Source organism: Chelonoidis abingdonii, chromosome 5, assembly GCF_003597395.2.
Source record: "Chelonoidis abingdonii isolate Lonesome George chromosome 5, CheloAbing_2.0, whole genome shotgun sequence".
Classification (NCBI taxonomy): Eukaryota; Metazoa; Chordata; order Testudines; family Testudinidae; genus Chelonoidis; species Chelonoidis abingdonii.
In genome coordinates, this window is record NC_133773.1 from 15,406,190 (window position 1) to 15,430,286 (window position 24,097).

At 42.0% G+C, this 24,097-nt stretch overlaps 1 protein-coding gene across 2 annotated transcripts in view; it reads left to right on the forward strand.

Moving 5' to 3' along the window:
• Positions 1 to 24,097, forward strand: part of FRAS1 (Fraser extracellular matrix complex subunit 1) — a 307,206-nt gene that overhangs the window by 122,766 nt on the left and 160,343 nt on the right. For both annotated transcript variants that reach the window (XM_075066086.1, XM_075066087.1), the window contains exons 4-13: positions 1,260 to 1,352; positions 4,706 to 4,865; positions 8,184 to 8,317; positions 10,284 to 10,367; positions 11,017 to 11,118; positions 11,365 to 11,556; positions 16,973 to 17,062; positions 17,711 to 17,749; positions 19,536 to 19,683; positions 23,683 to 23,826. In XM_075066086.1, the coding sequence (XP_074922187.1) occupies positions 1,260 to 1,352; positions 4,706 to 4,865; positions 8,184 to 8,317; positions 10,284 to 10,367; positions 11,017 to 11,118; positions 11,365 to 11,556; positions 16,973 to 17,062; positions 17,711 to 17,749; positions 19,536 to 19,683; positions 23,683 to 23,826 (1,186 nt within the window). The remainder of the gene's footprint in view (positions 1 to 1,259; positions 1,353 to 4,705; positions 4,866 to 8,183; positions 8,318 to 10,283; positions 10,368 to 11,016; positions 11,119 to 11,364; positions 11,557 to 16,972; positions 17,063 to 17,710; positions 17,750 to 19,535; positions 19,684 to 23,682; positions 23,827 to 24,097) is intronic.

Genomic DNA, 24,097 nt, shown 5'->3' on the forward strand with positions numbered 1-24,097 from the left:
CTGTTTCTGTTTTGTCACTGTGGGCCTAATCGTGAGGGATACCAAGCACCACCCAGAAGGTACCAAGTATCCTTAGATGCTGTTGGCATCTGTGAAATCCTTCCCAGAATAAGGTTTCATATCACATTCCTTTGTGGCATCTGTGTGGCATGCTGCCAGGGTCTGAGATATTTAAAACACATTTGGGAAGGCTGGAATGAAAATGCAAAAGCTGCTATGCACAACCCTTGGAGATGCTCCAGGAATGGAAGCAAAGCACCTCCAGAGCTTTTGCCAACTTTTTTACTAACGTCTTCTACCCTTAGCACAACATAATAGCATGAGCACACATGCCTGTTGGTTTCATCTGTTACCTTGCTGCTGCACAGAGTGTGGCAGCCAAACTATGCACTACGCCTCTGGGAACACTGAGAGGGGCAATATAAAATCTCGCCAGGCAATATAATAAAGATGGTCAATATTTTTCAAATTTTGAAAATGTCACATTTTGGAACTTGAACAAAAATTGGATATTTAAAAACACAACAAAAAAAGAAATCAATACTCAGTTAATTCCTTTTCTTTTTTTCCCAACTAGCTCTAATTAGAAAGGAAGACAATGTTTCTACTTCTGATAATTTTTAAAAAGTAATAAATTAAACTTTAAAACAAGAAAACAAGTTTCCCTGAGATCACTTATGGGTTAATCTTTTTATTATTATTATTATTAGTAGTAGTAGTATTTATAATTATTTTACGTTGTTGAGAGAGTCAGTTTTCCTCAGTCATTTTCCTATCTGTCACTGAAACAGCTGGTGTCAGGGAGTTAATGAAGAATGAGTCATACTCCAAAGGATTGTTTATGGCAGTGGTTCTCAAACTTTTGTACTGGTGACCCCTTTCACATAGCAAGACTCTGAGTACGACCCCCACCAATAAATTAAAAATACTTTTTAATAATATTTAATGCGATTATAAATGCTGGAGGCTGACAGCTCACGACCCCCCCCTGTAATAACCTCACGACCCCCTGAGGGGTCCCGACCCCCCAGTTTGAGAACCCCTGCTTTATGGTGTGTGTGTGTGTGTGTGTGTGTTTTCCTATGCATATTTTGGGCATAAGAATGAATTCAGCATCCCAAAGCAATGCGACAGCTCTTCACAGGGAAGTCCTTGATTAGTAGCATTGCTTTTAAAACTGAGAGGGGCATGTGCAACAAGAACCCCCTCGAGTCACCCCTACTACCTGTACTGCTCATAGGACTCTTGTATTTGTTCAGGGGGAAGTGATGCGGATAGCCCCCAATACGTGCTGCCCTGAGTGCGCCTCAGGAACTGAAGGAGTTTGCCAGCATGAAGGCCAAACCCATGCGGTAAGTGCTGTTAAGTATCCATTGGCATTAACATTATTTTCCTTTTCTTAGCTCTCCGATTGTCCACCTAAGTTCAGGAGTGTCAGCTTTTGCCCGTGGCTGGTCAGGTGCTTCAAAAACCATCTCCTAGACTTGACACAGTTGTCAAGCAAAGAACCTCCACTCCAAGGTGACACCGTGCTCAGTCCAGACCTTCACTCCGGTTTCTTTGCCCCTTGAGGGACTGGAAAGCGAACAGCTTTTCCCAGAGGAGAGACCTCAGCGGATGCGTACTGGTCCTGCACCTCTAACCCCCGCAGCTACTGGTGGATTGGTGGGTGTTTGGAGCAATCTTCATCTCTGGGGCTACTCTAAACTTCTCCAGGGGTCACCCCCAGAAGCAGAGTGAAGGAAATGCCTTCTTCTGTCCCAGCTGTGCCCACTGGGCATAACTGAGGATTGAGGCCACCGCCGAGTAGACATTGTACAAAACCACGTTGGAGGTGTGGCTTAGGAACATGACTGACAAGTATGTTTATGAAGAGCCCAGCACATTGCGACCACATATCATTCTCTAGCTGCAGGGACGTGTAATGATTACCTCCACTTTTTGTAGTGCATTTCAGGAGTGAGATTGATCAGCAGTCTTTTTCTGAAAGTGTGTATCCAGGCCATTATAAATATGATAAAAGAATCACCTCGTTAGTGACAAGAGACCTACCCTTTGAAGCCCTTACCCACTTTATCAGTTCTTACTTGAGCAAAACCATCAATGGGATTTCCCTATGTAAAGTATTGAGTAAGTAAGGAGGGGGTAAGGCCTACAGGATTTGGCTTATTGGTAGTGAGAAGCCCTTTTATGTAGCAGCAAATCCTCAGAATCTCTACATTGTATGCCAGTTCTGCACACCACACCGAAACCCAACTTGTTAATTTTTTTCCCCAAGCAAACCACTCTTTGTAGATCCTGTCTAGGGAAGATGTTGCCTGGCTGGCACGTCATTCTCTAGTTAAGTCAAGCTAAGCCCAGTTCTTTGAGCGTGGTCCTTGTGAATATCATCAAAACATTTAATTCATCTACTTGGGCAATATTAGGGCTGCTTCAGACTCCACAATGCGTATGCTTATGACACGCGGGAACCGTGTCAGTGGAATTTTAGACTCTTTCATACATGAAAGGTATCTCTTCAAATGAACTTTCAGGCAGATAACCAAGATGAAAAAATGGAGTGCTGCTGCCAACCAGGTCATGGAGAGAGGCCTTCATGTATTCACTGAAGAATGCTGGAATGTCCTCTTGCGGCTGCCTTTTCAATACAGCACTCTGTGGAAGGCAGCAAAAGGCACCATTAATCGTTGTTCCCCCCTTTCCCGTTATAATTTCTCTCGCCATCAGATAATGGCCATAGGGGGAGTTTTGTTTGCTACAGTTCATGCAAAGGGAAAGCACCAATTCACAATATCTTGGCCTGTTTGGCTTAGAAGGGTGGAGAGTCTGGTGCATTCATTTAGCTGTGCTCTGCGGTTAAATGAGACAAGATAGTATTGTTGGGAGAAGAACTGAGTATTGAACTGTGCATGTTTGCCTTCTTCAAGATGGAGGCTATAATTACCATCAGAAACTTGCATTGTTGGATAACTGACCTCTGCCATGAGACTGGTGTACACTTCTGTAACCCTGATCTATGCAAACACAGGCTCTAGGAGGGCCAATCCACCTCGGTAGTCATACAGGCCACAGCAGAAGGAACAAGTGTCCATGTGATTAAAAAACCAACTGAGGTTCAGCGACGGTATTTATTGACAAATGTCCAATAACAGGCAGAAATACTGTGAAAGGCAAATTCAGAAGAAGGATGGTTTAGTGGTTATGGCACTAGCCTGGGATTTGGAAGATCTGGGTTCAGTTCCTGGCTCACCTGTAGATTTCCTGAGTGACCTTGGGCAAGTCACTTAGCCTCTCTGTGCCTCAGTTTCCCATCTGTACAATGGGGATAATAGCACATTCCTACCGCAAGGGGTGTTGTGAGGAGAAATACCTTGTGAAGTGTTCAGATACCATGGTAACAGGAGTCATATAAGTACCATAGATAAGTTGTTGACTCTTCACTCCATTTTACTGAAGTGTTTTACTAATTAGCTGCAGTAATTTGCAGTTATTTTTGGCTCCTGTTATGTTTTATTTGTGTTTCATTTGTGTATTATGTTTCATTTGTTTTGTTTTTTTTAATGGGAGAGATGTAACCATAGCAGCTGGAGTTGGTGCCTGCTGAGTGGTGTCATATGACTGTGGTATAATCTCTGGTATGCTTGACTCATGTCACATAGGCTGGGAAATAAAGATCAGCCTCATATCAGTACTCTTGTGTGTCTCATCCTTACTATAGATCCGGCTGCATATTTAAGAAGCATTCATAGTCTAAGGGTACGGCCTAACAGCTGGAGCAGATTACATAAGGGAAGATGATTATCTTTCTGTCAATGAGCCAGGCAAATGCTTTATGTCTTCATCATTATTTTAGAAACATCTAGCCAGCAGAACTGTCCCCAGTAATCACCCCAGGAAAGAAAAGCTTACGCTGCAGCTGACAGCAGGTTTTTTCCATGCCCAACTTCCATGTTGTGTGTTTCACATAAATTAAAATTCTGCATTTCCCGTTTCAAACAATATCACAGCTTATATCCTTGCCTTCTATGAGTGATGATGCATGTGCTGTTGTACCTAGTAGAGTCTTCTAAGATAGCTTTCTGCTCGTTAATGATCTTGAGGAAAGAAGATTCTGTATATTGTGTTGGAGTGTACTGCAAAAAGCAGTACGTTCCTTACTGGGCCAAACCCTGCTGATGAGAGCAGATCCAGCAGTCGGTGGGTAGTAAGGGAAGCAGGATTTGGCTTGTTGTGAGGTACACTGTAGTTTTTAAGTAGTTTAAGCTTATGAGGACAGATATTGTCCTTGGATAAGTGTAGGTCCTACTGAACATTTTAATGGGATCCAGGTACAGACAGAACAGCTGCAGGGTTGTGTCCGGTCTACACATGGCAGCCCATCACACAGGCAGTCGTGGGTGGGGAGAATGTGTCCATTAGATGTAGGTCCTTTGGCCGAGGTTATGCTACGTCTACGCCACCAGGGGTACCCTCCCAATTGGACTGATCTCAACATGACTGCTATGCCCGTGTTGGGACTATTTTGTCCCCATGTTGCAGGGAACAGTGGGTGCACTGCAGCCTGGAGTCTAGGCCATGAGTTACAGAGCCTGGGGAAGTTTGCAGAAGAGGGAAGTTAGGCACTAGTGCAGGAGCAAGGATTATTTCCAGGCTTGTTGGCTATTAAATTAGCTTACAGATTTCCCGTGTTATTTTTCCATTGCAGCATGGCACGGAATGGGCAAGCTCTGCATGCACGGCGTGCTCCTGTGCCAATGGGAAGGTTAGCTGCACCCCCAAATCCTGCCCATCCCTTTCTTGTGACAGAGGGGAGCTGGAGTACATCGCTCAAGGAGAGTGCTGTCCCAAATGCGTGGGCACTGGTGGTGAGTATTCGAAAGGGGCGCCCCACACAGCGAATTTGGCCTTAGTTAAGTGGCCTCAAGGAGTGGGGTCGTCCTTGCTGCTCTGCATATTGGTTTGGTGATCAGGTGAGACCATCTCTTTATTCCTCAAATCAATGAAGAGTATTTTTCCTCTTTGCTTTGAAACAGTCTTCTTCAAGCTCTCCTGTGCAGTACCCTGCCCAGACACACATTGGGATATGGAACTTCTCCGGATTCTCTTTCATGCTGCTCATTTTGGCTCTTGTAGATAAAGGCTGACATTTCTAAAGCGGCCTAAGGGATTTGGAGGTGCAGATCCCATTAAAATTAAATGGGAATTGGGCATCCAACTCACATAGGTGTCTTTGAAATCTCAGCCTTAACCTAAAGACAAAAATCTCTTAAATGCTGGTGAAATTATTGATTCCCCCCCACCTCCGATAAATCAGGCCTTTTGCGTTTTGAGAAACACATAGTTTTATTTAAACCACACGCACAAAAATAATTCAAAAAACTTCATTTAAATCCACAGATGCTTCAGATTTTATGCTTGCTTTTGAAGCTGTGTACTTATTCACTTTAGGGTGTACAGACTAAATTCAGCCCTCCTTAAGAGGGAGGAACCTATTAGACGCTAGTTGGATTCACTGGAGTTGCAGCTGCTTATACCAGGACTGAAACTAGCATGAGTCATATTGTTTGCAGTATCTTAGCCACATGATATCAGTTATGACATGCAGGCTGAACAGACTCAAGTGTTGGACTAGTAAAAAATGTAGAAATGGTGTGAGTGAAACTCAGTGGCCTAAGGCTGTATGGCACATCTTCACAGCAGTGACCACACCATTCAAACTTGTCTTGTCAAACAAACCTGACTTCAGTTTTTCATGAGTTTACAAGTTGAGTTGATTAAGGATGTTATGCTGTTACCTTTGAGATTTGTAAAGCATTTGACTTCATGCTGCATACAGGGCTGTTCCTAGGGGGATGCAGAAGTGACGGATTCACCTCTTCTGGGACTGACCGTGCTGACCAATCTCATCTGCCCACATGTTCTCTCAAAGCATGGGGCCCGGAGCGGTTGCCCCAATTTGCCCTACACAAGGAATGGCTCTGGTTGCATATCTCTTTAAAAAATTAGTTCTGTACAATAGCAATAAAGAACACATTGGATAGATTGAGAACTGGCTAAGTGACAGATCTCAAAACCTGGTTATTAATGGAAATCCTCATCAAATGGAGGTGTTTTAATACATCTAAATGCTAGGTTATACATCTAGAAACAAAGAATGCAGGCCATGTGTGTCAAATGAACTATATTCTAGAAAGCAGTGATCCTGAAAAAGGATTTAGGGGTCAGAGTGGACAAACAGCTCAACATGAGCTCTCGGCATGATACTATGGTTAAAGGGCTAATGCGATTCTCAACTGTATGAACAAGAGTAATGAGTAGGAACAGAGCGGTGATTTGATCTCAGCATATGGCATTAGTGAAACCACTACTGGAATACATTCTGGTGTCAACAGTTTAAAAAGGATGTTGAAAAATTGGGGAGGATGCAGAAAAGAGACACAAAAATGATTTGAGGGTTGGAGAAAGTGCCTTACAGTGAGTTTTAAAGCTCTCAATCTGTTTATCTTATCAAGAAGATTGAGAAGTGACTTGAATACAGGTTGTAACAACCTTCACTGGGAGAAAGTAATGGGTACTCACGGGCTCTGTAGTTTAGCGAATAAAGGCAATGGCTGAAATATAATCCAGACAAATTCAAATTAGAAATAAGATACACATTTTAACATTGGCAATGATTAATCAGTGGAACAAATTACCAGTGGAAGTGGTGGATTCTCCATCTCTTGAGTCAAGACTGTTTACCTTTCTGGAAGATAGGCTTCAGTCAGACACAAATTATTGAGCTTAATGTGGGGGTAACATGGTGAATGTAATGGCCTTGTATATTCTATGATCTATCCTGAATTTGCTTCACAGGGGATATAGGTACCGCCTGTAGTTTGTAACTTCACATACAGATGTCAGAACCTAGAAGTAGATCTCAAACATGTCAGGACAATTTCAGGAGGAAGTATCATGGTTGAGGCATTTCTTCAGTACTGAGATATCTCTTCTGCTTTCACTGGTTTAGATCTTAGATGTAACTTTGGACTCTTAGTATAATCCTTGGCCTTTCTGCTGAGACTGTCAACATCAGTTAGGTCATTTGTCCATGCGTAATTAGATTGAGACCATCAGTTTACTGGGGCAAGGATCATGCTTTCTTTTGTGTTTGTAAAGCATCTCATACATCATGGATGCTTCCAGAAACAAATAGATAATAAATAATAATTTCACACAGGACAATGAATTAGTGCAGCGGGTTTTTTCAACATTGCAATTATTCTGGGTCAGCTTCCTGGAGATGGCTCTTATAAAGTTCTTCCTTGCAGATGCTAATCAGTAGATAAATCATACATCTGCAGTCTTTTTTATATGATTGTGAATGTCCATAAAGTCATCACACGTGGGATTGTGCTAGTAGAACGTGAGAAACCAGAAAAAATGTGTACAGGTGAACGTTGTGCAGCCAAATGGAGTTAGTAAGGAAAGTCATGGTCTGATGCTACCTCTGGGCCTTCCAGGGGGCAGAAGTTCCTAGAGTGTAGGGAATGGATCTGAGATTGAAAGAGTTGGATGAGGAGAGGGAATTAGAGAAAACATGAAAATGGAAACAGAGAATGACTCTCAGGCGCATAAACGTTAAGGCCAAAAAAGACCATCATGATTATCTAGCCTGACCTCCTGCATGCCACAGAATCTCGCCCACCCACTCCTGTAGTAGACCCCTAACCTCTGGTTGAGTTACTGAAGTCCTCGAATTGTGCTTTAAAGACTTCAAGTTCCAGATAATCCACAATTTACACTAGTTTCAACCTGCAAGTGACCCATGCCCCATGTGTAGAGGAAGGTGAACACCTCTCTGCCAATCTGACTTTGGGGAAAATTTCGTCCTGACCCTAAATATAATGATCAGTTAGACCCTGAGCATGTGGGCAAGACCCACCAGCCAGACACCTGGGAAAGAATTCTCTGTAGTAACTCAGAGCCCTCCCCATCTACTGCCCCATCAGCGGGCTTTGGGGATATTTGCTACTAGCAGTCATGGATTGGCTACACGCCGTTGTAGGCAATCTCATCATACCATCCCCTCCATAAACTTATCAAGCTCCATCTTGAAGCTTGTTAGGTTTTTTGCCTCCACTGCTCCCCTTGAAAGGCTGTTCCAGAACTTCACTCCTGTGATGGTCTTAATTGTGTCTTAGGGTCCTGCTCCTTTGACGGCCAAATGTTTCGGGATGGCGAGGAATGGCATCTCAGCCAATGCTCCAAATGTGTCTGCAGGAATGGGGCAACTCAGTGCTTCACAGCCGAATGTCAGCCAGTGTTGTGCAGCAAGGTGAGAACTGTTCTATCAATGGTCTGTGCAATTTATTAGCTTTTGCTTTCCATGGGAAATTTGCATTTCTCAAGAAAACATATTTGCTAGCAGGTAGCAGGCTAAAGGAAAAATGATTCAGAAAAGAGGCTTTTGAAAATCATGTAGAAGTGTACGCTCCATAAAAAAATAAAAGCCCCCACAAACCTCCAACCATGTCCATTACAGACTAATATATTATAACCTCCAACCATATTACAGACTAATATATTGTAAACACCAGCTGTGCCTTTTGTTTTGTAATTCAGATAATTCTGCAGAGCTGGTCAGGAAACATTTTTTAATTCTGTGAACAATTTTGAAAAAAGCAAAGGAGTTTTATTTAAATGTTTCTTCAAAAGTTTTTGTTAAAACCTACCAATTTTGTTGTTGTTGACAAGAACATTCCCAAAATGTAGTTGAAAATGGATTTTTCCCACCATAATTTCCTTTTTGATGAAAAAGCAATTTTTTGTACAAAAATGTTTCAAACTAAAAGTTTCAGCCAGCTTTACAATATTACTCCCGAAAGGTGACTCTGTTGTCTGCTGATTACAGCAAATCCTGGGAGCCAGCAATGTAGGGAGATAACTTGCTCAAGTTCACCCAGCAAGTCAGTAGTTTAGCCCAAATTAAAGAATCAGAACACTTGTGGCTCCCAGTTCTTTGCTTAAGATGGCAGTCATTATTCTCTAGCACCTACACAATGATTTTCACCTTCAAAGTACTGTACGTACGTTAACTAAAAAAATTCCAGTATGCTGGGTAATCCATAAAATCAAAACCATACTTAGTACTTCATATATTGTAAAATAATTTGATTCATTTTATCTTTGGTAGATGACAGGCAAAAATGCCAAAAAAGAGCAAGAGGTCTGGTTGGACTTCTTTTCACTTCCTGGGCTTCCCAATGGTGCTCATGTGCAACCACACTCATCTGCAATATAAGAACCAGCTTCCAGAGAGTTCGCATTGTTCTGCTTTACTGTAGTTCTCGAGATGCTGTAATTTTCCTGATTTTTGTTTCCCCGTCAAGCGCATTCCAGTTGCAAATCCAGAATTGTCTCCCCCTTGGTGTGTGGTGAAGCAAGTTCCCACCTTAGAACTGGGAAAATAAAGCACCCATCGTAAAGCTTTTTCTTTTAGTGCTTGCCCACTTATGTGTTGTGGGACCAGATGTTCATGTAATTAACACTGGCTCCTGTTTGAAAAAAGCCCAGCTGTTTCTCTGAATACTAATCACTTCATGATTCATACTGAGATGTGTAATTAATATTACGAGATTAAGTGGTGTTGGTTAAAGCAAATTAAAGCAAAATTTCTAAATGTTTAGAATTTTTCCTCTTAAATGTACTTAAGTTATCCCTTGATTGATTGCGCTAATGTTTAATCAGTTAGTCATTAAAACTTAATTAATAGAAACTGGAACCAGAACATTGTTGCTATGATGTATCTGAGACTAATCAGCTAGAAGCATCCAATTTAATGTACCAAAAATCCGCTTTAGCTAATTCTGATAATGTTCCGTAGATTTCCTAACAAGGTGCCCTAATGGAAAGCGCATTAGCAGTAATTGCAAGAATCCTAGACTGCTCACTATAACTATCATTTTTTCAGTGCTCTGTGCTTGTGTATTTATACCTATTTTGCCTAGTCCAGGCTTTCCATAGCACATAGGAACGGGTAGTTTCTCTCCTGCTGTGTCAGGCCGAATGGCAAGATGTAGTGTCTTTGTGCTTGGCCTTCTACTTTTACAGCAGAATGCAAAACTGACCCCCAAATTCTTACCCTAATTCATGGCTATGGTGGCCGGTGGTTATCACATAGATATAAATGTCTTTTGCAGGAGTTACAGGTGTAGGCTACTGGGCTGCATATTTAATTTTAAAACTGTTATTCTGCTCATATCTCTTTTTTTAAGTAAAGTTTTCTATTTTTTAATCTTTAGGATGAAGTTATGGCTGTGTCTCCTGGAAAATGTTGCCCAGAGTGCATTCCAAAACCCTGTTCCATATCTGGAAAAGTGTATGAGGTAACCTTTGATGAACCACACCAAAACCCAACAAGACATGAATTCTGGCACATCTCTATTTTTCCCCTCCCTAACAGCTGACTTTCTGCCAGCATTAATAACTTGGTACAATGGCTATATTTTTTAATTTCCTGGGAAGCTAAATGAGTTGAAAGGAATTAGAAATATAAAGGAATTTTCAGGCAAGCTGCAGCCAGGTTCATGGGATAAATTAGATAAGGTACTTACTATTCACACACCATTTTTTTTAAGTGGGAAAACAAATCATTGATGAAAGTCACTCTATCCATAGCTTTCAAAGTACCCCCCTGGAATATATTGAGTATTATTCAGTGATGTATGCAAAAGGGAATTGTAATACTAGCACTAACTACACTCTTTGCAAAGGTGACGGACCCTCTGGCCAACTTTCTGATGAGGAGTGTACATTGCGGTATCAGTCTGGGCCTCTCTTCTTTCATGTATATTTCCTGATCATGGAGCAATATGCAGTTGCTTTTTTAAAAAAAACCCCTGTGCTTGGATACATGTACATATAAGGAACCCATTGCTCTCAAAGGGAAATACATATTCCAGGGGAGAATGTGGTGAAGGTTACTGCTTTATATTTTCATTTATATATGTATCTATCTGTCTTCTTTCTGGACAGCATGGTGAGCAGTGGAAGAAAAATTCCTGCACTACCTGTGTATGTGACAGAGGGGCAGCAAAGTGTCTTAAACAGGACTGTGCCCTGCGTACCTGTGAAAAGGTAATGCAGCAGTGTATGGCCTCACAACAAGGCTGCATGTCTCACTCGCCCCTTTCATAAAGGTCTGAAGGAGGGCTTGAAATAGGGTGACCAGACAGCAAATGTGAAAAATCAGAATGGGGTGAGGGGTAATAGAAGCCTATAAAAGAAAAAGCCCCCCAAAATTGGGACTGTCGCTATAAAATCGGGACATCTGGTCACCCTAGCTGGAAAGGTTAGCACTTACTGAGTATTGATGTTTGCTAGGGTCAGAACAAAGTGCAGCGTCCTGGGAAATGTTGCGAGGAGTGCGTGTCTTCCAAAGGAAGCTGCTTATACGAAGGCACCATCAGGTATCACAATGAGATGTGGAATGGTACTCACTGTGAATTTTGTACGTGTGATGGAGGACAAGTCACTTGTCAGAATGGAGCGTGTGCCAAAGTGGAGTGCGCCTTGGTAAGAAAAGGTTTCTTCTTTAAGAATACAATAGTAAGTTCCTGCTTTTCTTTCTTTACTTGCCTCCGAAACACTTAACATAGAAGTGATGGTCAGTTTGTATGTGCAAGACAGGCAGGAGGTTTAGCTGTCTTGCATTGTGCAAGCAGCACGCCTGGGTGAATCAGTGGCTACCTTACTTTTTGATTGTCTCCGGCGCTGTCACTATCTACCTGGTAAGAAATGGTTTCAGCAGAGCTTGTACTGAATTTGGATGAAGAAACCATAGATGAGAGGCAGCCAATTCTGTTAAAAACTGTGAAGAGTTTTGCCCTTGATCTTTGCTGGGCCTAGAAAGCAAGATCTTAGCTAAGGTATTAGCCACTAGACTGAGTGACCCCCTACCTATTTTCAGACAGCGAGCAGTCAGGGTTTATGAGGAGATTTGTGATAAACTATACAAATATTTACCTCTTACTTCAAGCTTAGATGATAGTTCATGTTATAATTGCCCTGTAAATGGATGCAGAAATGTCATTAGGTAGGGTTGATTGGCCCTATCTATTTGCTGTACATAAAAAAAGGTTTTTGGATCAACTTTCCTCCGCTAGATAGAACTTATTCTTTCACTTTTAGTGTCAGTGCTAACCAGTGGGCTCATATCTGCTTCATTCCAACTGGGCTTACAGAACCAGGGTAATGAAGGGAAGGAATTGTGGCCTTCGTGCATATCTCTAGGTCACAGTACCTGGCAAGAACACTCCTGGGGGGGATAGCTCAGTGGTTTGAGCATTGGCTTGCTAAACCCAGGGTTATGAGCTCAATTCTTGAGCGGGCCACTTAGGGAACTAGGGTAAAAATCTGTCTGTGGATTGGCTGTGCTTTGAGCAGGAGGTTAGACTAGATACCTTCTGAGGTCCCTTCTAACCCTGATATTAAAAAAAAACCAAACATTCCTAGAATGGTAAAATTTATTTAACACCCCTGGATCAAGGCTGTGCCCACAGTCTAGCCCAAAATCTGGGTATGTGCATGGATATAAGGTGAACTGGAGTAAGACTAATTTAATGGATGTATCAAAAAGTTAGATTCCGACACAGTGCAAACAAATTTTCATTCCATCAAGAACAGAGATCATGTATCTAGGAATAAAGTTATGTGCTAACTCATGTAACATTATCTCTTTAAATATTCTTACTGACGTTACAAAGATGAATATTAGACCCACACTTTTATTGTCAAAGGGAATGCTGCCTTGTTACCTTAAAATGCTTAAATAAAACTACCTAAACTACTTCTGAATGTAGTTGGATGGAAAGTCAAGCTTCTCATAGAAACAAGACAAGATCAAGAGAAGAAGTCTTCTGGATTTGTATCTCTTTTACTTAGCTTTCCACATGCACACAGCTGTAAAATGAAATGCTTATACTAACGATTACATACCATCATGACTCAATGTAGAAAATGATTTAGCAGCTTCATTTGGTGCAGTGCAGACATTCCCATATCTTGAATTCTTACTAGTACTGATGAGAGAAAATCTTGTATTCAGTACAACCTGGGATGTATTACAGTACAACTGAAGACGCTCCCCAATACAGATTCATCATACTTAGTATTCCGCCCCTGATTGGACCATCCAATGTTTATTATCACTCTACGGACAAATAATACAAATGTGGATTCATAAACAAATATATAAAGTAGCAGATCTAATTTCTGTTGACAAATTTGATCCTTTCCCTTTCTTATGGAGAAAAAATTATCTGTGTTAGAGACAGAATCTGAGTGGTGCTGAGTGCCATTAACACTCATTGAATTCAATGGGCATAAAGAGCATGCTCATCTTGGCAGAACTGGGTTCCATGGAAAACCTCTTCAAACCTGGGTGTCCCAAATCAGGCATCAAAATAAGTAATATTGAAATCAGTGACATATGGGCATTGGAAAAGACAGGAAAAGTGTTTTTTGCATATTGGACAACAATTTTGGTCCTAATGGATAGAAAATTAAAAAAAAAAATGTTTGAGGACTTGCATCCTATATGACTTCCCAAAAAGGTGAAGCAGCTGTCTTGGATCATTTGGGATAGAATTCCAGCTCAATAGTACAAGCCATGCATTAATTTACTCCAAGGACAATATGAAATGTCTCATAGAAGAATCTTAAAGCAGGTAGGGTATCATTTTTTCCTCTTCTTCTCCAAGTCTTGCAGCTTTGTTGGCAAAATGTGAGATTTTTTTTTCCTGCCTCAGTAAATCAGAGCTTAATTGAAGCGAGGAGTCTGTGGGGCTTAGCCCTTCATTAAAGAAAATTTAATTTTCTGGTCACATATTCTTGTCTAAATTGTAATGAGGTCACAGATTTAAATGAATCCTAGGTCGTTCGACCTAGCATGTCAGCATCTGATGGGACTAGAGCTAAGGCTTAATTTAAAAACCCTTTCAGACAAAACCTGCCCAGCAATTGCAGAGTGAATCTGTCTGTGGTGACTCTGAGCAGCCCTCAGATGAGCTGTGAGTTGCAGCCTTCAAAGGGGTTGCTGGAAATTGTCTGGTAGGTGTGGATAGGGTGGTTGCTGAAGTGGATATGCTCAGCCAAAACCACGTTAGCCGTCAGAAGCATCTCATAACCCATCAAGCTAGTTCCCACCGTCCCTTCCATGAAATGCTGCAGAGGCAGCTTTCAGGGATGTTTCTGAAGAGTACAGGTTGCGGGTGGCTGAAGATGAGACTGAACCAGATCTGAGAATGAAGTTCCTGTTTCCGCATCATCCCATTTTGGAGACTTTCTCTAAACAGTCCAGTCACAAAGGGAGCAATGGGCCGGATCTTGCAAAGTGTTGCATGAGTAATGTGCTATCAGCATGTCTTTGGATTGGTCCTAATGTTATGAAGATAAGGAAGAAATTTAGACCATTTGTATTGCACAGCTTTTTTCCTTTCCTTGCAGGTGGTGGTTGTTACTTTTGGGGTGTGTGTGTGTGTGTGTAAACATTTTATTTTGCTCAGTCTGACACTCCCCTCCCCCTTAGTCCTTTTCCACATTCTTAATGTTGAGTGTAATGAGTAACGCCTCTTAAACAAGAGTGCGAGTGACATAGTTATCTCGCATAGTGCCTCCCACCTCTGAGTCTTGGCAGACCAGTACTGCCTTTTTGGCAAGGAGAATCATTTCCCATACACATTTTCCCCCCTCATCCTTTGTATAAGTGTCTGTGTGTGTTGGAGGTGGGAAAGTTCACACTGCATGCTAGTGACATGGGTTCTTACCATACACCACGGAGTTTTGCAGGAATGGTTTAAATATCTAAACACTTGCAGGAATGGCCAGTGATGGATCAGAGTAAAATGTCTCCCCGATTGCCTGACAACATAGTGGCTCAGCTCACTACAGTCGATGGCCCTTTCAAAGCATTGGGCCCAGATTGGCCATTCTGGCATAATCTACCATCGGTAACGCTACTGCACTTGTGTATATGTAGCCAAACTGGCAAGCTAAGCAGAACACTGTTCATAGAATCACTACGGTATATTTTACAAATATGCTGGGATGCATCCTAAGCTGATATAAATAATGGAGTACATCAGTTTACACCAGCTGAAGACCTGGCTCATCGGAAGAGTTGACTTTTATGATCCAGCCAAGGGAAGTAGCCACATGCTTCTGTTGAAGTTAATGGGAGTCGTGGGCAAAATCCCCTGGATGGCTTTGAAAATCTCAGCCACGATCTAACTCTGTACTTGCCTCTTGCCCCTTAACTGTGTTTTAATATTGTGAAAATACTAGTGATTGAGCAGTGGCTATCCAGCAATCCTGGCAGATATATGGAAACCTTTGAATCCAACAACAGTTCATTTGATAGTGGGAATTCACCAGTTTTCTCTTCACTCTACTCCAGACTTAGGGAGATGAGGTGTAATCTCTCCCTGCAGGGTAGGTGGCCAGGAGTGTTTCACTGTCACTTCACTCAAGAGCAGCAATCTCTGAGCACAGTGAACCTGGGGATGTAGCCTTTCCCCAGTCCTGGGGAGTTTTTGTTAGCTGGGGTTTTCGTGTGTGTGTGTGTGTGTGTGTGAACAGTTTAGTAACAGAATTTGAAAAGAGGATTCTGCAAATATAGAACAACTGCCCCATGACTGGAAGTGCAGGGCCTGATACAAACCCCATTTAAGTCATTGGAAAGAATCTCACTCATTCCAGCAGAGACTGAATCACACTCCGTAGCTAGAATACTGGTGCATAGAAACAGTAAGAGAAAACTGTTCTACTTCACTCTGAACAGGGTTTTACTATATCCAAAAGCACAATCCATCTACTAATATTCCCCACTCCACCACAGTATCTGGTCACTTCATACCTATTAATGAATAATCTGCAGAGCTCCCTTAGGAGGTAGGTAAATACTATCCCAATTTTTACAGCTGCGGAACTGAGATACAGAGAGATTAAAAGGTGTGATTTACAAAAGCAGCCAGCATTTACCATTGACTTCATAGGCAGCAGCGTTAGTCCAATGCTGTGAGCATTTGAAAATCTCATCCTTGAGCTGGTCCACAAACTAACTTTCACTGAAAGAGCTAAACTGGTTGTTAGTTCATCTTTTATTATTTTGGTGCAAGTCTGTGTGGATACTTAGTTTGGAATTAAAATAGCCTATTTTGATTTAATTTTTATATGCACACCCATTTTTAGGCCCCTTAGCAGTGTCAAGAGCTCTTAATGTAAATGAGGATCAGGCCGAGAGAATCCAAGGCAGAGACAGGAATTGAACCTAGCTCTCCTAAATCTAATCCAGGTTCTTTAAACATAAGACCATCCTTCCTCTCCCTTAAGTGTTTCACTTTCATTCAGACACAACAGACTTTGAGCAGATGGATGGCCCTATTTCCATTTCTTATGGCACACAATCATGATCTCAGTTACACTGCTGTAATCACAATATCTCTGTTACATTTGTAACCAAGAATAGAATTTAGATAATATAATGTCTGTTTTAAAATTTACCATGAACATTTTTTAAATTTTTAGCCCTTTCTTTAAGGGAAAAATGGAGCATAGAAAATGAAGCTAGAGAGCTGTGAAAGTTTTCAAATAAAATCCAAGGGATTCGGAGTGAAAAATGACATTCCAGTTTTTATGTATTTTTAGTGGTTTAGTTTGGGGGCTTCTTTTACAGTGGCAAGAGTTAAGGAGATACAGTTGCCTTATCAGTGAATTGCCTGAACTTTTCTGGGGTTTGTTCTGCAACCACAATGTTTATTTAAACACACCTTCAAAACGTACATACAGAGATGAAGTAGGATGTAGGGAAGATAAGATGCAATTGAATATTGAAGATTCCATTCCAGTGTGATAACCATTCTGCCTCTGCATTCCGCAGTATTGCTTGGAAATGCTAGTTTCATGTGTATTGCTGCAACCTCTCTCTCTGCAGGCTGAAGAATTAATTCATTTGGAGGGGAAGTGCTGTCCTGAATGTATTTCAAGGGGTAGTTACTGTGTGTACAAGGAACGTGCCAAAGATGTGAGTATCCTGGTAATTTGGAACACATAACACAGTGTGTTATGCTTGTGAGGGTTTGGAGAAGTGAAAGTCTATCTCTTCAAAGTCTGGAAAGAACATTGCTTGCTGAGTCTTACAAAATAATAATCTGTTAATATTACTTACCCAGAGGGTTTTTGCATTTTATAAAATCTGCTTGTTTATAATTTTCTGCACCACATAAGTCTCCTAAGGCTCTTTTTATTACATAGAGGAAAGCAGAACAAATTGAATCAGTCATTTCTGTTTAATGTTTTATATACATACCCTTAAGTTTTCAGTGCATCTCCTGGGGTTTAAGATGTTTGACTTTCATTACAGTCAGTGGGAGCTGCACAGACAAAGCTCAGTGCAGCTTTCGGAAAATGTTCCCCATTGATTAGTGTTTTCACTGCAACAGGAGTCTGTTATTCAGGGATATTTGCAATTGGCTTTTCTTCTGAAATTGACTATGCAATTTCTTTTGATGAAGTACAATAAGAGACCTTTCATTAGTGTGACAAATGAGTAATGATGCTAACCACTACTTACGTAGAAATAAACAGCTCTTAACAGAATACTTTTAGAAGATGCAGGAAGTAGAAGATGCAGGTGTTTTCTTAACAGGACCATATCTCATTCTGTCTGTAGATCTCGCTCCCTGATGTGAGTAAAGTAAAACACATCAAGGTGAGTATGTTGCATATTTCAGCTCACGCATTATCCTTTTTAATAGAGAAATCTTCATGATAAAAGGCCACCTAAGAACCAGGCTGAGCCTCCCCCATGCTTTTACCACCTCTCTTATGAGGTCAAGCACAATTACAGTCACTGAGTGTAGGGACTGCTCCCTGTTAACGGCCCCAGGGACACAAAGGATATGTCTACACAGCCCACGCAGAGAGCCTCCCAACCTGGCTTGACAGACTTGGGCTAGCAAGGCTTGCACTAGCACTCTGAAAATAGCTATGTAGACAGTTCTTTGAAGTTGCAGCTCAGGCTCTGAAGCCTACTCCCATCCCAAGACTTCAGATAGGCACAGCTATTTTTAGAGAACTACCCCACAAGCCCAACTCTGTCGACCCAGACTAGGAGGCTTGCTTTGTCGAGCTGTGTAGACATACCCAAGTGGGACAGGGAGTAGTGGGGATAGTGGGATAGTCCCCAGCTCTTGCCAACAAAACTAGCTGGGTGCAGAAAGGGCAATATGCTGTACCATCCTTAAGACTGGCTTTTGTAAAGAAAAATTGTGCCCCTTCCGTCTGCTAGAATTCCCGGGTGTGTGTCAACAGAACAGTTGTTAAAGGAAAAAGAGGCGACATAAACTTATTTAGATTTTCAAAAAGCCTGTGGTAAAGTCCCACTCAAGAGGCTTTTCAGAAACTCAGTAAAGAAGGTGAGATGCAAAATGCAGTCATAGACTAGAGACAGGCTAAAGGACAGAAAACAAGCAACTGCAATAAATTATCAGTTTTCACCATGGCAGAAGATTAACAGTGGAGGATCCCAGGGTCTCTACTTGGCACAGTGTTGTTTAATATATTTATTAATGAACTGGGGAAAGGGATAGAATAACGAGGTGGCAAAATTTGCAGATGACACAAAATTATTTTTGTTGGTCAAGACTTAGAGAAGATGAAGGGAATGGTGAATGCACAGCATAATGGCAAACAGTTAATGAATTAACTCTCTAACCACTTGGGAAAGACCAGGGCATCATTCTCAGAGGGGAGAAAGACATAAGAGGGGACTTGATAGAGGTGTGTGAATGGTCTAGAGGAAGAGAACAGGGAAACAGCCAATAAAACTGAAAGGCAATACATTAAAAATTGATAAAAGAAAGTACTTCTTAACAATGCCAAGTTAACCTGTGGAGGTCATTGCTGTGGTATATACTTGAGGGCAAGAACTTAACAGGATTATAAAAAGGCTTAGATGTTGATAGGAATAATGGAAACCTCTACAGTTACATCAGACCTGATAAAAATTACATGGGACACAAACTCTTAGTTTTCATTTCATAAGTTCAGAGGTAACTGATGGTGATTCAGAAAAAATAACTTCCCTTTGGGCAGCTTATTTGTCCATTGTAGAGATTCTTGTACTTTCCTTTGAAACATCTATCACTGTCTGTTCTAGAAGATAGGAATGGACAGGGCTGCTAGACAAGATGGAGCACTGGTATGGCGATTGATGTGTTCCTGTGTTGTTATTAGAATATGGCTGATAATGGTTATCACTCTATTAGATTCTCTGGTTTATTTGGGTATTGCTATAGGTCACAAAGCATCTAGTTCGTGCAGAGGCTCTCCTTTGATTAATGTCATGGCTCATTATGCAAAATTCTAGCTGGCCGCTAGACCTGTAACTGTTCGCCACATGCCACAGGATCTGGATTCAGCTCCACTGCTGAACTCGGCATCACTGCAATGAGAACGGAGCCCTCATGTAAAGTGTTCAATATTGTCTTATGCAGAATGGAGAGAAATGGAAAGAAGATCTGTGCAAGGAATGTGAATGCCGGGACGCCAAGGTGATCTGCTTTCGACGCTCTTGTCCGTCCTGCCCATTGGGCCACTTGGCAGTAAAGGTGGAGGGAGACTGCTGCTTGCAGTGCCAGTCAGGTATTTGTGCGAAGCAGCTTCTGCTGACTTTTGTAGTTCTCTATGACGGGGGTATAAACCTTTGTAACCCTGCCCCTCATAACTGAGGCCAGGAAATGCAATTCTTTTACGAATGCTCCCCAGTGAGACACTGGGTTTTCAGGGGCCTAAAGAGGGTGTGTGATGCATCTCTGGGTTACCCGGGGTTGTGAGGCATCTCAATATCACCTGCCCTTCGCACGAGGAAGTCTGTGCCTGTCAGGGTCAGCTCCCCAGCTCCACCACTACAGTCAGTCCAAGCACTGTCCTCTAGGCCTTGCTGTCACTGTCCACGTTAGGACATATTGGCACATACCAACCTCTGAGCGTCAGCCTGTAGTGTCCAGCTGCTGGCCCTGTGGACACTCGCAATATTCACAGTTTGGTTGCTTCAAGAAATCAGTGCACCCCACCTTACCAGTTCCACCTCACATCAACCCTCCACTAACCCACAGCACTTGATGAGGTTTGTTGTGAAACCAAATATCACTTCAATGAACAAACACAGAGAATCGAGTAATAGCAAGCAGAAATACTAGAAACATGGTCACATATAAAATAAAGTCATAACGCATTTCAGAGCTTGTATGTAATGAACAAGGTACTCTCATGTCTAGTAGAGTATTGCTCATCTGAAATCCTTGCAGTGCGTTACAGCCAGGCTGACTGACCCTTCTTTCATGAACCAAGCATGTTGTCAGTTTGCCTCCTCGGCAGAGGATTCCATGTCTCTCTTGGTGCTCCAATCCTTTGTTTTTATTCAGAAACAGGGCACCCCCTGCTGTTTGTTTCGTCTTGTGGATTTCCTCTTTTGATGATTTCGCAATCTCATAACGCGCCCCTCGCTCACTGTGAAAATAGGAAGATAATACACCAACTGCCAGACAGGGAGATAGGTGTCAGTCACCTCCTTCTCGAAAGGAACATCTCCGGGGTATATCACCTCCTGGCGACCTGCCTTATCGCCAAGACCTTCAGAACATAATGTTCAGTATGGATACATAATTCCTTAATATTATCTGTACAGACATTTCTCAGTGATTATGACGACCAGTGGGCAGCTGGCTATCGTACAGACCTCAGATGCCACCCATTGGTGAACTGTTCTGCCAATAGCCAACCCAGGGGATCTCTGTAAAACCCCATGCACTGTTGGCCCTCTGGGTCACAGGGAGTACAAGCAGGCATTAGGGGTTTGATTGTGCAATCCATACTCACACTAGTTAATCCTGTTAACTTCATTGGGGGTACTTGTAGGTGCTTACCAATGTGAGTAAAGATCATGCAATTTAGCCCTCTGTTCCCCAGGCTTCTCAATATTATCAATGTTCTTATGACAACTGTTTTGATTTCAGCTTTGCTGCTTCTGTTTGGTTTGGAGATCAATAATTATTTCCCTCCCCCCATATAATTTAAATACCATTTCAGGGTAGGTTTAGGACCCTCTGACTTCAGTGGAGTTGGATCAGGACCCTAAGAGCCATTCTTTGGCAAAATAAAAAGAATCACTACTTGGAGACTGTTGTCCTGGAAATTGTTAATTCCTTTTTTTTGAACTCTGAAATCTTCTAACAAAAAAAGTCTCCCTCTCGCTCTCTTTCTGTGAAGTTTATGGGCTTATGAATAATTTCCTTAAAAAAAATTACTCCCTTATACTGTAACGCCACTTCCAGTTCACCTGAGGTCAAATTAGAGTCAGTTAATAATTATCTGGAAACATTAGAATAGCTTTGGCTATATAGCAATTTTCCATATAAATTATTTTTTCCACAGGAGGTTGTCATTTCCCTTCATTTGCATTTCATAGTTGGTAGGTTTTAGCTGCAGATTCCTAATTTTTCATATTGGCAGCTGCTCTTGTTGCACTCAACTTGCTTTGGTTAATCAGAGAGCTCCAGTTTGTCATAAGAAAAAGAAAACAACTTTGCAGTTTAATTATGCTGTCATTGCAGAAGTGGCTCAGAGCACTTGTCAGATAAATATTTAAAGCATCTTATTTGTGAACAGTAAAAAAAAAACAACAACTAAAACTCGCAAAAAGCATTTGTAAATCCAAAAGGCAAGCTTTTTGGACAGGACACACAAACTGAGAGACATCTTGTAGGCTACAGAAGGGAACTTTTCAGGCATAAGAAAAGAGGAAGTGGTAGGGGGTTAGCCTGGGAGACCCAAGCTCAATTTCCAACTTGATCACAGACTTCCCGTATAAACTTTGGCAAGCTGCTTAGTGGCTTTTGAAAATGTTATCCCTGAAGTTCCGTTTTCAAAAGTGACGGCTACTGGGTTCCATTGACTTCCAGTGAGACTTAGGCTTCTAAGTGCCTAAGTCATTTAGGTGCTTGAAAAATGTTTAGCCTTAGTCTTTCTGTGACTCAGTTCCCCATCTGTACAATGGGGATAATAGCACAACCTCTGTTGCAGAGGTGTTGTGGGGATAAATTAATTAAAGGAGTTCAGATGCTATGATAATGGGGACAGATTTGGGAGAAAGTATGACTGTGATTTGAAAACATTGCATTGTATTAACAGGTCTGTATTTCCTGGGCCGGATTTTCCAAAGAGCTCAGCTCCCGTTAAGGCACTTCAATGATGCGGGCAGATTATAAAATATTCCCGGCACCCAGAAGCTCTTGTTCATATCAGTAGGAGCTGCTGAGTGCCGAGTGCTTTTGAAATTCTGCTGACTTCATTTAGGTCCCTGACTGTGTGCTGACCTCTTTGGAAAATACGATCTCCTGAGATCATTGCATGGGGATATATAGATCCATGCCTGCGTTCTGCATACTCACTGCTCCCCTTGAAATCTTCTTTCCATGGACCTGCCAACTCCTTCTCTCTATGCTGCAACAGAGGCAATGAGTGTTTTGCAATGCAGTGTCCAGGCTGATGATCCTGTAAAACCTTCCAAAATTTTAACTCTTTAGCCCAGAGTTCTCCAAAATCTCCCACAGTGTTGTCCCCATCTTCCCACAAACTAAGGGCTTCCCTCACCCAGATATTTTTGTGAGCCAGTGTGAATTACTGTTCTCTGATCGATGTGTTTGGGGGGAAAACCCAAACTCCCCTACCCAGTTCGTAGTGTTGCTCTCTAAGCCGAGGTTTGCGCATGGGACAGCAGCTGGTCCTACTTTCAGGGAACACTTTGGATTAGTGCAGAGAGCTTTGCTCCTGAATGGAGCCTAGGCTGGCCGCTAGCTCCCTCAGCAGTAGGGTGATTGCCAAGCAGTGGAGACGCTGCTACACGTGCGTAGGGACAGAGCCTCCCATTCTTTGTTTATTTTTCATTGGGGCTTTTCCTGCTCCTCCTCCACCTACTCACCTGTAGAACTTCATTAGGGGCTGAAACCATTTCTCAGGCAAGCCCCACATCAATGTCAGTAGGATTTGGGGCCTGAATGAAGACCAAGTAACAGCTCCAGGATCAGGCCCCTGTTGCAAGTTGAACAGACAGTACTTCTGCTGGACAAAAATGATTCGGCAATAAAGAAAAAATATTTGGTCCCTCGACCACTGCACAGAGGCCAGCCTTGTAGTTTGAGAAACACCTGCTGTAGGGAAATATCTTGTCATAACCCTGTCCCCTCCGCTGATCTTTCTGTGTCACCAAGCCTGCAACTTGGCCAAACTCCCATTGACTTTGTTATGGGATTTGGCCTGAGGTAACTCAAGTTCCGATTGTTGTGGGCCATTAATTCCTGATGGCCATTAAGAATATCAATGAAAAGAGACAACATGGATTGTGAATGGACTGTTGTCCAGCCTGGTGTTAAACTTGAATTAAATGCAATGCTTATTTACCCAGTCTGATAAAATGCAGCATTTAACTGATCGTGTGCAATTTATGAGAAAATGCCTTGAGCTATTGGTAGAGAGGCCACACATTGAGTGTTGGTTTGACTATAGCGTATGTGTTATTTTCAGCCATCTTGATAGAAGGTGCGCAGTTCTGACAGCTTCTTTCTTTTTTGTTCCTCATGCTAGTGCAATGCTACTCAGACTGCTTGACATGCTCTCGGTCCTTCGACTACTGTGACGTCTGCCGTGACGCAACTAAGTGGCTTCAGAATGGACGCTGTGTGGGGAGCTGTGATTCTGGATTCTATCGTGATGCTGGGGTTTGCTTAGGTATAGCCTGCGTTCCAATCTCAGATGACTGGATTTCCTTCAGGCTGGTGCTTTAGTTCTGTAGGGCTGCTTATTCACAATGCCTTCTAGTCATGGACTGTTATTGTATGAAAACTTTCCTCCTTGTAATCTCCTATTGATGTGGAAACACAACACCAAATCAGATATCAGTAAGGTTAGTCTTTCAGTCCTGGATTCAGGAAAGCACCAAAGCATCTCTTTACATCCTGTTGATTTCAACTGATCTAAACTAGAGCTTATTGGAAAATTT